The sequence below is a fragment of the Pantherophis guttatus genome, chromosome 16 (genome assembly GCF_059756535.1).
Source record: "Pantherophis guttatus breed Tessera chromosome 16, ASM5975653v1, whole genome shotgun sequence".
Lineage (NCBI taxonomy): Eukaryota > Metazoa > Chordata > Lepidosauria > Squamata > Colubridae > Pantherophis > Pantherophis guttatus.
The window spans coordinates 19,477,234-19,490,237 of record NC_142078.1 but is presented as its reverse complement, the minus strand read 5'-3'; the positions used below and the strand labels follow the sequence as shown (position 1 = coordinate 19,490,237).

Below are 13,004 nucleotides of genomic sequence, written 5' to 3'. Positions count from 1 at the left end.
ACTGCAGATTGCTTGAAAGACTTGGAACTGCTCTGACACTCCAAATGTCCTAGAGAGTGGCAGAGGAAAGGGGGAGGGGGGGGGCTTGACAATTGGCAATTCATATGCAAAACCCGCACCATAAATTCCCCTCCCTTCCCCCCCTCCCAAAAAAGTGAGAAGGTGGAAGAGGGAGGAGTGGGGGAGGAGGAGGAGGAGAAGAAGAAGAAAGCCGAAAGAAAGAAAGAAAGAACACCCCCCCCCCCCGCACTGTTTGGCGGTGGTGGCTGGTGGGGCATCGTCTCAGCACTTCATCAGCAGGGTGCAGTATATCTGCCATCTTTGTTCGGGCTGCAGTGACTCATCAGAAGTCTGTCTTGAACCAAGACTTCACAGCATTTCCCTGGCATTGATTTCCTCACCCCCCCCCACCCCCACCCCATCCCAGTTTCTTCCTTTCTCTCTCTCTCTCTCTCTCTCTGTGCCCCCCTCCCCCCTTTTTCCCTGCTTCGAAATTGGCATTTGCACCGGGAACCTTATCAAAGGCTGCTATTCATTGCAGGGAACTGGCTGAACCGTTCAACCACCATCCAGCCACCACCGGGACTGCCAGCCCTGGATCTTCCTTCTGCCGCCACCGCCGCCGCCGCTGCTAGAGAAATCGGACTTAGCTGGAAAAAACCAGGAGCTTCTCATCAGCCGGGCGGAGGAGGAGGAAGGGACTCCGAAGGGATGCTCGGCTGTTTCTGTTCCTCCTTCGGCCCCTTCCTCTTCCCTTTGGTTTAAGGGACCTTCCCGGGAAGAGCTGAGCTCCTGTTTTCATCCCCCGTTAAAGGTACGTCCGTCCGCGGGAAAGCAGGCAGGCAGATCTGAGCAGAGCAGAAGTTTGCTGCACGGGGGTACGCATCGCATCGGCTGGCCCCCAGGGATGGGGTTGGGTGGGGGGTGGGCAGATGCCAGGCTGGCACCCAGGGATGCAGTTATCTGTTTAGAGAGCTCCTTTCTTTTTTTCCTGGCTCTTAATTCCCTCCTCTTGGGAAAGCCGCCTCTTTCCTGACCCCCCCCCCCAGAGTTGAAATGTGATGGTGTCTATAGGTGGGTGGGCTTGGGGTTTCGATGGTGGGAGGGGGGAATTGTTGCAGCCCCAGGTAATCCCGTTTGAGGCACCAGCTGGGGAAAGGGAAGGATGGGGAGCCTCGCTCCGTCTGCCAAAGTCAAACACGCTGAATTTCTCTCGGAGGAGCTGAAGGTGGCCGCTTTCTTCTCCTGGTTATGGGTTTTGCTGCATGCGTGCGGGAAGCATCCCTTCATCCTTAAAATGCCTCAGTTTGGGGTGCCAAGCAGAGAGCCCGGCAGACGTCCACAGAAGCGCCTCCTTCCCCCTACTCTCCCCGCACCCTCCCCAAATCTGGAAGATGGGTCCCTTGTCCACTTTCTGCCTTGGGCTCCAAGGACCAAGTGCGGAAGAGGCTCCTCCGTGGAGGAGAAAAGTTTTGGAGACTTGCTGGCCCACACCAAGGAGATAACAAGAACTGATGGGGTCCATCCGAGGATACTTCTAACAGAACAACGAGAGTTGGTAGGGACATTAGAGGTCTCCTAGTCCAACCCCTGCAGAAGCAGGAGACTCTATACCAGAAGTCTTCAAACATGGCAGCTTTAAGACTTGTGGACTTCAACTCCCAGAATTGTGGGAGTTAAAGTCCACAAGTCTATAAGCTGCTAAGTTTGAAGACCTCTGCTCTATTCCATTCTAGACAAATGGCTGTTCGGTCCCTTCTTAAAAGACGACGAGAACTGAACGCCTGCCCACTGCCAGGAGTTCGATCCTGACCGGAGGTTGGCTCAACCTTCCATCCTTCCCGAGGTTGGTCCAACCAGGACCCAGATGGATTGGCTGTCTCTGTAAACCGCTTAGAAAGGGCTGTGAAGCGGGATATAAGTCTAAGCGCTATTGCTGTCATCGAGATAGTCCGAAGTGTGGGAAACTTAGTCCTAAATCACTTTTTTTCAGTGCCTTTGTAACTTTGAACGGTCATTAAATGAAATGTTGTAAGTTGAGGACTGCCTGTATTCAACTCAACCAAGCATTTTCCCTCCCTCCCTCTTCTCCTTCCCCCCTCCCTCCTCCCCCCCCCAATAGATGCACTTTCTGTTGGAGGCTGTCGCGGCGCTGAACGCGTAAGGACCGGGGGGAGACATGTCTCAGATGCTGCACATCGAGATCCCCAATTTTGGGAACACCGTGCTGGGCTCCCTGAACGAGCAGAGGCTGCTGGGCCTCTACTGCGATGTCTCCATCGTGGTCAAGGGCCAGGCCTTCAAGGCCCACCGGGCGGTGCTGGCCGCCAGCAGTTTGTACTTCCGGGATCTGTTTAGCGGGAACAGCAAAAGTGCGTTTGAGCTGCCCAGTTCGGTTCCGGCCACTTGCTTCCAACAGATCCTCTCCTTTTGCTACACGGGCAAGCTGACCATGGCGGCCAGCGAGCAGCTGGTGGTGATGTACACAGCCGGCTTCCTGCAGATCCAGCACATTGTGGAGAAAGGGACCGACCTCATGTTCAAAGTCAGTTCGCCCCACTGTGACTCTCAAACGGCCATGATCGAAGAGGCCGGCTCGGAGCCCCAGAGCCCGTGCAACCCCGTCCAGATGGCGTCCATGCCTTACGTCATGTCCCCTTCGCTGCCCATCCCGCTCCTCACCCGGGTCAAGCACGAGAACCTGGAGCAGCAGACGCCGCTGCCAGCCAAGAGGGCCCTGGAGGGGGGCCTGCGAGACACGGCGGCGGGGAGCTCCTCGAGCACCACAGCGGTGAAGCTGTCCCGCGTCTCCTACTACGGGGTGCCCAGCCTCGGCCCGCTCATCTCCAACATCCCGCAGGCTCCATATGTCCAGGGGGAGCGGACGAGTCCCGGGGCCAGCAGCATCCCAACCACGGACAGCCCCACGTCCTACCACAACGAAGAGGATGAGGAAGATGACGAAGCCTACGACACCATGACGGAAGAGCAATACGGGCAGATGTACATCAAGTCTACGGGCAGCTACGCAGGTAACCCTATTTTCTTCCCCTTCCCTGTTATTATTAACAGAATAACAGAGTCGGAAGGGACCTTGGAGGTCTTCTGCTCCATCCCCATGCTCAGGCAGGAGGCCGTATACCACTGCAGACAAATGGTTGTCCAGTCTCGTCTTAAAATCCTCCAGTGATGGAGATTCCATAAGTTCTGGAGGCAAGTCCTTCTGCTGGTTAATTGTTATAATTGTCAGGAGATTTCTCCTTAGTTCCTTCTTGCTGGGCCTTCAGGTTCTTTGGAGAACAGGTGGACCCCCTCTTCTTTGTGGCAGCCCCCCCAAATATTGGAACATTGCTATTATGTCCCCCTTAGTCCTTTTCTAGAGCTTTTGTCTACCTCTTCTGAACCCAAAGACATCTCAGCTCCTCTGCATTTATGCTGAGACAGACCTCAAATGTTGGCTTTGGCCATCATTGGGGCAACACCGAACTGTGGTTCAGGAGAGGGGTGTGTTTCTGACTTTGGGTGGAAGAAATAGCGCGCATTTGGGTTTTAACACTGAATGTTAAAAGTCTCTGGTTGTATTTGCAGCATACTCAGGGAAAGCTCAGGAGCTCTGAGATCCTGAGAAGGCCAACCAGGCACTCAGAAGAAATGGATTTGGATTGTTTGATGATCATTGTCAAATCTCGGTTCCTCCTCCTCCTCCTCCTCCTCCTCCTCCTCCTCCTCCTCCTCCTCCTCCTCCTCCTCCTCCTCCTCCTCCTCCTCCTCCTCCTCCTCCTCCTCCTCCTCCTCCTCCTCTTCTTCTTCTTCTTCTTCTTCTTCTTCTTCTTCTTCTTCTTCTCCTCCTCCTCCTCCTCCTCCCCCTCCTCCTCCTCCTTCTCCTTCTTCTCCTCCTCCTCCTCCTCCTCTTCCGTGGGTTTAAAGAGTGAGGCACAGATTCCTCAACCCCAATATTGTTTATAAGCAGTAATGAAACTGAGCCGCCTCCCTAGAGTGAAGGGCCTCTGGTGGCTGCAGGCAGTCCTCGAGTTACAACCACAATTGAGCCCAGAATTTATACTAAGTGAAACATTTGTTAAGTGAGCTTTGCCCCATTTTACGACTTTTCTTGCCGCCGTGATTAAGTGAATCATTGCATTGGTTAAGTTAGTAGCTCGGTTGTTAAGTGAGTCTGGCTTTCCCTTTGATGTTGCTTGTCAGAAGGTCGCAAAAGGGGGAGGGGGGGTGACGTGACCCCAGGGACACTGCAAACGTCGTAAATATGAATCGGTTGCCCAGCCTCTGAATTTCGATCCCGTGACCCATGGGGGTGCTGCTGCAGCGGTCGTAAGTCCGAAAACCAATTTTAAGCCACTTTTTTCAGTGCCATTGTAATTTCGAACGGTCGCTAAATGAGCAGTTTTAAGTCAAGGATCACCCGTATAGAGTTTCTCCCTCCTTTCTTTGTTCTTGCAACCTGCCTGTAGTGATATATTTGATGGAGACCTTCTGCCGTGGCTCCTGGGACAGTCCCTGCTCTATAATTAAGCCTGAGAAAAATGTTCTTCTTCAGCTTAGAAAATATATATATATATATTTAATAATGAGCGGAAGAGGCTCTGGAAATAGATACCCACTCGTGCGTGCCTAACCTGGGATTTCCTAACTGCAGGAACCGAGCCTCTGATTTGGGTTGCTGTGTTTGTCTTTCAAATTGATAAGCATCTTGGGCTATTTTAAGAGGGAGAAGCGGAAGGCAGAAATCCTTCCCCACTTGCTGGTTCCCATGAGAAACCTCTCTGGTGGGAGGGAAATGGATACTGCCCAGGGAAAGCCAGAGAGGAAGGATGAAATATCACTAACAGTGGTTGGACCAAATGCCAGTTTGTTATAACCCCCCCACCCCCCACCCCTCCCTTACAGGGAGTCCTGACTGCCATCGAGCCCAAAACTCCCATTGCCGAGTGAGATTTTGCTCCGTTTTATGCTCCTTTGGGGCTGTGGTTGGTTTGTTGTTAAGCAAATCATGCAGTTGTTAAACGAATCTGGCCGCCTCGTTGACGTTGCTTGTCGGAAGCCAGCTGGGAGGGTTGCAAACGGTGGTCATGGGATATAAATACACGTCAGCTGTCCAAATTTTGATCATGTGACCCTGGGGATGCTGCAGTGGTCATAAGTGTGAAAAACGGCCGTAAATCACTTTTTTCAGTGCCGTCGTAACTTCGAACGGTTACTAAACAAATCAGGGACGGCCTGTGCATTCAAACCTGCACATGGTTGAAACAATGGGAGGCTCAACACGAGTACAGTACAGCCTGCATTTTCAGCTGCTGCTCCTCCTCCAGAATAAATATATAAATAAAAATAATTTATGTACCAGATGAAAAATGTAGTAGGAATCCGAGCACTGCAGGACTGGCTTTCTGCCTTTAAAATCTACCCAGAATCTATTCCAAACCAGGTTGCCTGCAGAATTGTGAGCTCCCATAATTCCCGTCCAGCAATGCAGTTCGCCAAGCATCTGAATTTTGAATCCACCCGCCAAGTAATATTTATATGAAATAATCACAGATCCAGTTTGGTTTAGTGCTTAAGACACCAGGCTAGAAAGCCAGAGATGGTGAGTTCTAGTCCTGCCTTAGGCATGAAAGCCGGCTGGGTGACTTTGGGCTACTCACCAGGAGACGGGGAGTTCTAGTCCCACCTTCTTCAGGAAAGCCGGCTGGGTGACTTTGGGCTAATCAGTCCAGAAAAGAGCCGAGATGCAAGAACAGTTTTTCACAGAGACCTCCCAGTTCCCGAGTGTGACTTTTCTCCTCCGCCTCCTCCTTCCCAAGGGCCTCCAGAGAAGCCGGAGCAAATTCCCGTGGAGAGCCGCTCCTGCGTCCTCATCCGGCGCGATTTGGTAGCTCTTCCGGCGAGCCTGATTAGCCAGATCGGTTACCGCTGCCACCCGAAGCTCTACTCGGAAGGCGATCCTGGAGAGAAACTTGAATTGGTTGCAGGTAATGTGTGAACAGGGCCTGCGTCTGGGTGCAAAACGAGGCCCACTTTATGCCATGAGCCCCATAAACATTAAAAGGAAATTATGATCATCAGTAATAACAGATGAAAGCCTGAAACTCACAACCGGTGAGAAACCTGGGATTTATCAAACGGTGTAATTGCTCTGCTGGGAATTATTGATTGATTGATTTTTTTTTTAAAAAAAGCATCTAATTGAATTCCTTCACACGGCCTTGGGTCCTTAGCCTCTCTCCCTTTCTCCTCTTCCTCCTCTTGTTCCCAGGTTCTGGGGTTTACATCACCCGAGGGCAGCTCATGAATTGCCACCTCTGCGCAGGTGTGAAACACAAAGTCCTCCTTCGACGCCTCCTGGCCACGTTCTTCGACAGGTAGGATGGCCGCGTCACCTGCACAGCTCTTCAATGTTTTGACCGGGTAAAAAAATACTTTCCTACAGCCAGAAAAAGGAACGTCAAAGCACTCCGGAAACCAGGAATTGTTTTAATTTTTATTTATCTATTTTGTTTGTATTGCAGCATTCATAGTTTTACAAATAGCTCAAAGCAGTGAACATAGCCAACACGCTTTCCTCCTCCTCTTTTCCCCATAACGACCCTCTGAGGTGGGCTGGGCTGAGAGAGAGAGAGAGGGACTGACCAAAAGTCACCCAACTGGCCTTCATGGCTAAGGCGGGGCTAGAACTCACCTGTCTCCTGGTGATTGGCCCATGGTCACTCAGCTGGCTTCCATGGCTAAGACGGGACTGCGTGGGTTCCATGTTTAAACTGGGTTAGGGTGGATTAGGATCTTCCTGAAGCCCTCCGGCTCTTCTGTCCAGCAGTGGGAGATAATGGCTGGCTGGAGGTTTTGTTCTGAGATCAGAGAGGTGTCCTTGAAGCTCCCAGAATTCCCCAACCAGCAAGGCTAACTTGTAAATTGAGGTGTACCTGTAAGGAAGTATATTTTCCTGAGGTTTTTTTCTCCCCCCCTCCCTTTCTTCTGGAAACAGGAACACTTTGGCCAACAGCTGCGGAACAGGAATCCGTTCTTCCACCAGTGACCCCAGCCGGAAACCCCTGGAGAGCCGGGTGCTCAATGCTGTGAAATGTAAGTAGGAGGAGGATACGAGTGGCCCTTTGGGCCCAGCTAGGTGGGAACAGGGAGCTAAGGAGGGAGGCAGGGAAGGAGGGAGAGAGAGAGAGAGAGAATAGAAGATATATGATTGATAGAGAGATAGAGAGGTAGATAGAAAGATGATAGATAGATAGATAGATAGATAGATAGATAGATAGATAGATAGATATAATTACATAGGTGGATGGATGGATGGATGGATAGATGATAGACGGACGGGCAGGGACTCTGAAGCTATCCCCACCATGATCTGTCTAGACAACCAGAACTCTCCTCAAAGTTCTTTCATGCCCTTGATTTCTTGATCCTCGCTTACCGGACAGCACTGAGGGAAACCTCCCCTGGCCGTAATTGCCCAGCCCGCTCCTTGAGCCCCCCTCACAGCCTCTTCCCTCCCTCGGCTAAACGCTCTCCCCTCCCCCCCTGTCTTTGCAGTGTATTGTCAGAATTTTGCCCCCAGTTTCAAGGAAAGCGAGATGAACGTCATCGCGGCCGACATGTGCACGAATGCCCGGCGAGTGCGCAAGCGATGGCTGCCCAAGATTAAGTCCATGCTGCCCGAGGGGATGGAGATGTACCGGTCCGTCATGGGTTCCACCACCGCCAACGTCCTCCTGGACCCCGAATTCCAGCCTTCCAGCGCTCAGATGTTTGAACAACGGATCTATGCGGAAAGGAGAGGGGATTCTGGGACGATTGTGGCCCTCAGAACTAACACCGTCACGGTCGACCAGAGCAACGGGACGGCCCCCTTGTTCGAGCCGAGCGAGGAGGGCGAAGGGGCCAGCTCGGTCATCCAGGAGTCGGCCGGCCCAGAAGCCATGGCTTCCGATACCCAAAGCACCTCACAGCCCTTTGAAGAAGGATCGGGGTCCCCCGCCCGGCCGGAAACTCCTGCGGGGCGACCGGAAGCGACCTACGGGGCCCCCTTATGAACCAGACCACCAAGGGTGGGGAGTCGCTCTCTGGAAGGATCTGTAATCCTAAAGCTGCTTGCATGTTCTTATTAATTAGAAAAGAAACAAACAAAAATCAACAACCCCCCATATGATCAAACCATTTACCTACTGAACTGCTACCGTTGCCTGAGAAAATTTGATTTTTTGAGTCTGCTCGTGTTTTTTAGGATCGACGAAGTTGCCACCAAGGTGGGAAGAGCCCCTTTGTTTCCCAGATTGGTACAGAAAGGAGTAGCGGGGGTTCCTTTCCTTCCCCCCCCCCCCAAAAATAAGGAACGAGGCTCTCTTCACCCGCCTACCCACCTCACCGCCGTCCTGTTTAGCAGCAAAGAACCGGCCATCTGGTCTTGGGAGAAGTTAGCTGTGATCGTTATCCTGGTTTGATTCACTTCAGTTTGACGCAGGTCCTTGGCTCAGATCTATCTTGCATTGTTGAGCAACATGGAAAAACTCCCTGAACCACCATTGTAGTAAACGGGGAGCTACGTTCCCCACACTCGTGGACATAAAAAAAGTTGGGATATCTTTCCTCTCCTCTCCTCCAACTTCTCACCCGTTTTCTCCTTGCGTTTTCTTCCCTGGTTCCCGGAGGGCAGGACGAGACCAACCTCAGTCTGGTCCCCTGGCATGCTTGCAAAGAAAATGATGACTGGCTTCCTTTCCCTTTGCGAGGAAGCTCTGGCCCGAAGGCATTCTGGGTTTGAGGTAGTTTTGAGGTACCTCTGTTTCCTACCTAGAGCAGTTTCAAACTTGGTCACTTTAAGGCTTCCAACTCCCAGGATTCCCCGGCCAGCACAGAATTCTGGGAGTTGAAGTCGATCCGTCTTAAAGCGACCGCCAAGATTGCAAAGCATCGCTCTAAAGCCATTTGGATCAGGTCCTGCTTAGTTGCTCGGGGCAAAATGGAGATTTTGGGGGGTGGGGGTGATGCATGGTGGGAACCATAGGCTTTTTGGCTCTTTCTCCCAGGAATGGGGGAGCTGCTTCTAACGAAATGCATGCCGTTTGGCCACGGAGGTTACTGTAGCTCGCATGGATTCCCCCCCCTCACCCCCCCGCCGCTGTGTTTGAATCTAACTTTACGAGAGAAATGAAGAGCCTTGGTGGTGCAGCGGACTAAGTGCTGTTAAGTGCTAGCACTTAGCTGCCAGCTGCCTGCAATTAGCGCGAGTTCAAATCTCACCAGGCTCAAGGTTGACTCAGCCTTCCATCCTTTCGAGGTAGGTAAATTGAGGACCCGGATTGTGGGGGCAATAAGCCAGCTTTGTATAGAACAACGCCGCTTAGGGGGGGCCGAAAGCCCTAATAAGCAGGTATATACATAAAAGTATGCAGGCTATTGCTATAATGCATTGTAAGCTGCCCTGAGTCTACGGAGAAGGGTGGCATATAAATTGGACTAATAAAATAAATTGCTCGCTTTGCGTCGGGGATTATGCGCCCTAGGCGAATAGCCGGCTTCGGATTTCCCCCCTCCTCCCCCCAGTCCATTCGGTCATTCTCCCAATCTACGACGGGAAGACCTAATCCTGTTGTGGCGGCTGAGCTTTGCTTTGACAAGGTTGAGGTTGCGATAGGCATTACAGCTGCCAGCTGTGGCTGCTTTGCTTGGCATTGAGCTTCAGGGAGATGAAAGAAGAGCCTGCCTCCTCTTGGGGATTTCAAGGACTTTTCAATTTATTTTCCTGGCAGCAATAAGAAATTAATTTAAAAAAAACAAAACAAAAACCTGCCCCAGCCCAGCTTACAACGACGAGATCTCCGCGTGGTCTCCTTTCCCTTCCCCTAACCAAATCCACCTGCGCTTAGCTTCTTTTGCCGTCGGCCACGGGGCTGATGGCCCATCCACCCTGCCCCCCCCTCCCCAGTAGCTGTCGTAGCCCCCACCTACCCACCCACCCCTGGTAAAAGTCGCAGGACGGAAGCAAATACTTGAACGGCTCAGAACAGGATCCGAAGAGAGCATCGCGTTGCACAGTTCGAATATATTTTTGTACCAAGCACAATTTTATGTACGTCTTTCTTTGGGGGGGGGGGCGAGTCGTTGGGAGGGAGGGGGAAGAGTCAGGCTTTTGACTTTCAAGACGAGAAGGAAAGAGGGAAAAGGAAAAACGAAGAACCTGAAGACAATGTGAAGAGTTTTAAGGCAGGGTGGGGTGTTCCCAGTCTTTGAATGGGGAGGCCAGCCACTTGCACTAAATGACCCCCGAAATGTGAGGCGGGGGTCCTTGGTGGCCCCCCTCGGAGGCTTTTCTCCTTCCCAGCCAGAAAGGAAAACGGTGAGAACCCCTCCCCTCCAAAAAAAAACTCTTGGCCATGAAGGACCTCGAAACAAAGGGGGAAATTAATCACAATCTGGTTTTTTTCTCAGTGCCTTATCCTATTCCTCCCCATGGAGAAAAAAAAAAAAAGGTTTGATTTCAATAGCCTATCAAATTCCTTTCTCCATTCCTCCCCCCACCCCCCATTCATTGACCATGCCCTTCCCCAACCTGGCGCTCCCGTCTTGGGTTGGATTCCGACCCCCATGCTTCCCAGCCAGGTGACTCCGGGAAGGGCATCGGTGCCCGGAAGTTGTTCTCGGACTGTAACGATGCATCCTGTGTGAGGCGGGAACGACCCCCCCTCCCCCCGTAGATTTAACCTAGGAAAAGAGAAAATACGTATTTATGGTATGTCTGCACCTTTATTCTGAATGCTTGACTGTTAGCAATATTACCTGTGTATATTATATTATATATATATATATATATATAAATATTATATATGTATATGAAAAGTTATATCAAGCACCTTTTTAAAGAAGAGAAGACTGTAAAAAGAAAACTCGGATGGACTTTAGCGATGGCCACGATTGGGAAATCCTGGTAGGAGCTCGTCCCATTTTCTGGGATTTTGCGGGTCTCCGGCGGCCCTTCTCCCCAATCTGTAGTCTTCACTTCCATGGGGGCGGACAGGGGAGAGGGGCTGCCCTCCGAAGCCTCCCTTTGGGGTCTACCACAAAGCCCTTGACAAATTGAAACTTAAGGTTCCAGAAATTCATTTTCATTCCAAAGTCGGTATTAAGCCATATTCTGGACATTGATCATTGGTTTCCTGTTTCTCTTTTTGCTTTAATTTCTTCAGCGGGAAATGCTTTAAATTCTACTCTGAAATTGCTGTAGAAGCAATCTGGAATGTTAAAATAAATCATATCACACAGCTAAACCAACCTTCCTTCCTTCCTTCCTTCCTTCCTTCCTTCCTTCCTTCCTTCCTTCCTTCCTTCCTTCCTGTTGCCTTCATCTCCTCCTTTCTCTGCCTCCCTCCCTCTCCCTCCTCCTATCCCCTCCTCTTTCTTTCTCCTCTGTTCCTTCTTTCTTTCTGATTTCCTTCTCGCCTGTCCTCAGATTTGCTCTTAGGGTTTCCATTCCTCCGTTTCTTTTTCTCTTTCTCCCTGTGTTCTCTCTTTTTAAACGTGTGTCCCCAAAGCAACTTGGCTCCAAATTGACCTCAAGTTTAAAATATCGGGCCCTTCTCTCACCGGCCCCCAACTACAGCCCCAAATTGTGTTTTTCTGCTGTATCCCCCCCTTCCCCCCCCCAATGTGGCCTTAAGAAAGACACCTGTAGATCATCCTTAGCTTTACAGGCATAAAGTTTTATTTTTCCTGCCTGTTTGCATCCGATGCCCTCCGAGTGTAGCCCCAAGGCTGCTGGTTCTGTCACTCATTTTCTTGGGGCGAAACCTGGCAGCCATTGGGGCAAGCAGTCTCCCTACTTGCCAGGTGGTCTCAAAGAGAGGAAGAGACCCTTGCAGTTGGGTGGCAGAGAGGGCTCCCATGACTACAGCAGTTAGCCCCCTGAAAGGCTGCAGAAAACATGGCAGCTCTCTCCCCTTGGCACCGATTCCTGCAATTTCCTTTTGCAGACTTTTTGATGGCCTGCCCCTCTCTAGATAAATTACCCCCCCCTCCAAAACTGGTTGCGTGGAGCCCTCTGCAGGACTGATGCCATTCCCAGATGTAGTTCCATGTGCCCAGCTATTGCAGAGATGGCCGCACCTTTCTCGAGGACATCTTTGCTGGACAAAAGGCTCAACCCATCACATTTCTGCTGTAGCTGCCCGAAAGGCACAAGGACAGAGGGACATATTTTGGTCTGTTCTTCCAAGATGATGTCTGAGGATCAGTTCAGCAGTCGTAATAGTTGCAGTGAATTTAAGGCTCCTTTTGGGGTCGGGGGTGGTGGTGGGGTAGATTAAAAAGTTGGGAGGTCCAGAAATGCAAAATATAAATAAACAAATTAAAAAGTCTATAGAGATTCTCAGTCATCCAAGTCATGGTTGTCCCAAAAGGGCTTTTCAAGAGGCACCTGCCACAAAGTCCAATTGCCTCTTGAAAAACACCTTTGGGATAAATAAAAAAAGGGGGGGAAATCCATTTAATGTCCATATTCCTATACTTCCTGCTGTGAAAACCCCTTTTATCCAAATTTGCCAAAACCTCTTTTTTGCTAGGATAGAAGCAACATTCACTGGTGCTTCGAAACTTCTCCAAACCTTTTAAGGCTCAAATCTGCTCTCCCCTCCCCCCACCTTTTTTGCACTTTTGCGACCAAAACTGGGAGGGGGAGGGAGGGAAAAAGGGTGGGCGAGGGGGCCAAACCTTGCAATATACTATTTTTTGAGCGTTCCAAAATTATTAAAAAAAAAGAACCCAGAAGTTTATGCGCAAGTTTAACTTGAATCTTTGGATGGCACTTGAGTCTCAAAACTGTCAATCTTGGCAATTGTCGGAGAAGCATCTTAAGGGAACAACGATGTTCAAAGAGTCTGTATTAAAGTATCCAATAGTACTGTAATTCATGACTGTTAATAATAAAAAATAATAAATAATAATTCCAGTGCTTAGAGGGAAGTTTTTGCAGTGCTGCCGAAAATTAC

At 50.6% G+C, this 13,004-nt stretch overlaps 1 protein-coding gene across 4 annotated transcripts in view; it reads left to right on the top strand.

Annotated features, from left to right (window-relative positions):
• Positions 1 to 8,200, top strand: part of NACC2 (NACC family member 2) — a 50,115-nt gene extending 41,915 nt beyond the window's left edge. For all 4 annotated transcript variants that reach the window (XM_087879622.1, XM_034436162.3, XM_087879623.1 and 1 more), the window contains 6 exons: positions 542 to 814; positions 2,123 to 3,032; positions 5,820 to 5,987; positions 6,272 to 6,377; positions 6,998 to 7,095; positions 7,558 to 8,200. In XM_087879622.1, the coding sequence (XP_087735748.1) occupies positions 2,180 to 3,032; positions 5,820 to 5,987; positions 6,272 to 6,377; positions 6,998 to 7,095; positions 7,558 to 8,057 (1,725 nt within the window). In that variant the 5' untranslated portion in view covers positions 542 to 814; positions 2,123 to 2,179 and the 3' untranslated portion in view covers positions 8,058 to 8,200. The remainder of the gene's footprint in view (positions 1 to 541; positions 815 to 2,122; positions 3,033 to 5,819; positions 5,988 to 6,271; positions 6,378 to 6,997; positions 7,096 to 7,557) is intronic.
• Positions 8,201 to 13,004: the final 4,804 nt, after the last annotated feature.